General features: G+C 69.8%; 1 protein-coding gene across 1 annotated transcript in view; it reads left to right on the forward strand.

Annotated features, from left to right (window-relative positions):
• The first annotated feature begins 111 nt into the window (after positions 1–111).
• The window catches only part of MTFP1 (mitochondrial fission process 1), a 2,579-nt gene continuing 1,187 nt past the window's right edge, over positions 112–1,503 (forward strand). The window contains 3 exon segments of the mRNA XM_014938346.1: positions 112–210; positions 1,348–1,475; positions 1,478–1,503. The exon segment at positions 1,478–1,503 is cut by the window's right edge and continues 228 nt beyond it. Coding sequence (XP_014793832.1) covers positions 159–210; positions 1,348–1,475; positions 1,478–1,503 — 206 coding nt within the window. The 5' untranslated portion in view covers positions 112–158.

Below are 1,503 nucleotides of genomic sequence, written 5' to 3' on the forward strand. Positions count from 1 at the left end.
GTACCGACCGGGGAACCGGGCACTGACACCGCGCACCGACACCGGGCACTGACACCGGGTACCGACAGGGCAACCAGGCACTGACACCACGCACCGACACCGGGCACTGCGTCGGGCACTGACCGTGCGCGACGGCGGCGGCGGCGGGAGCGCGCGACATGGGGGCGGAGGAGCCCGACCTCTACCGGGACACGTGGGTCCGGTACCTGGGTGAGCGCCGCGCCGGCACCGGGCACCGGGCACCGACACCGGGCACTGCGTCGGGTACTGACACCGGGTACCGACCGGGGAACCGGGCACTGACACCGCGCACCGACACCGGGCACTGACACCGGGTACCGACAGGGCAACCAGGCACTGACACCACGCACCGACACCGGGCACTGCGTCGGGCACTGACACCGGGTACCGACAGGGCAACCGGGCACCGACACCGGGCACTGCGTCGGGCACTGACACGGGGTACCGACAGGGGAACAGGGCACCGACACCGCGCACTGCGTCGGGCACCGACACCGGGTACCGGGCACTCGTACCGCGTACCGACAGGGGAACCAGGCACCGGCACCGGGCACTGACAGAGGGTACTGGGCACTGCACCGGGTACCGGGCACCGACACCGGGCAGTGACAGCAGGTACTGGGCACCGATATTGGGCACTGAGAGCGGGTACCAGGCACTGACAGTGTACCAGGCACTGACCCCGGGTACCGGCAGGGGAACCGGGCACCAGCACTAGGCACTGCGTCAGACACTGACACCGGGTACCGGCACCGGGCACTGCGTCAGGCACTGACACCCAGCACCGCACGGGGTACCGGGTGCTGACACCGGGTACCGACAGGGGAACTGGGCACCAGCACCACACGGGGTACCGGGTGCTGACACCAGGTACCAACAGGGGAACCGGGCACCAGCACCGCACGGGGTACCGGGTGCTGACACCGGGTACCGGCACCACACACCGGGTGCTGACACTCACCACTGCACGCCAGGTGCTGGTACTGCACACCGGGCACCAGTATCGCACCCTGCAGCGGGTCATGGCACCGCACACCGTTACCAGGTACCAGCACCTGGCACAGACACCGAGTTCTGTCACTGGTTCTGGGCACTGACACCAGTACCGGGGTTGGGCACCGGTACCGGGCGCTGGCCCCGTGCGGTGACACTGGGTACCGGGACCTGTCACCATCCCCAGCACCGGGCACAGACACCGGTACCGGCCGCTGTCACCGGTCACCGACAGCCCAGCCGTGCCGCTGGCAGCGGGGTGCGAGGTGACCCCCCACCCTCTGGGTGACACGGGGGGACATGTCTGGCCCTACTGACCCCCCCGCCCCCCAGGTTATGCCAACGAGGTGGGCGAGTCCTTCCGCCCGCTGGTGCCGGTGCCGGTGGTGTGGGCCAGCTACGGCGTGGCCACGGCCTACGTGACCGCCGACGCCATCGACAAGGGACGCAAAGCTGCCGCCGTGAGTGTCACCCCCTAACCCTAACCCT

This window comes from Calidris pugnax, unplaced genomic scaffold (genome assembly GCF_001431845.1).
Source record: "Calidris pugnax isolate Ruff unplaced genomic scaffold, ASM143184v1 scaffold7, whole genome shotgun sequence".
Classification (NCBI taxonomy): domain Eukaryota; kingdom Metazoa; phylum Chordata; class Aves; order Charadriiformes; family Scolopacidae; genus Calidris; species Calidris pugnax.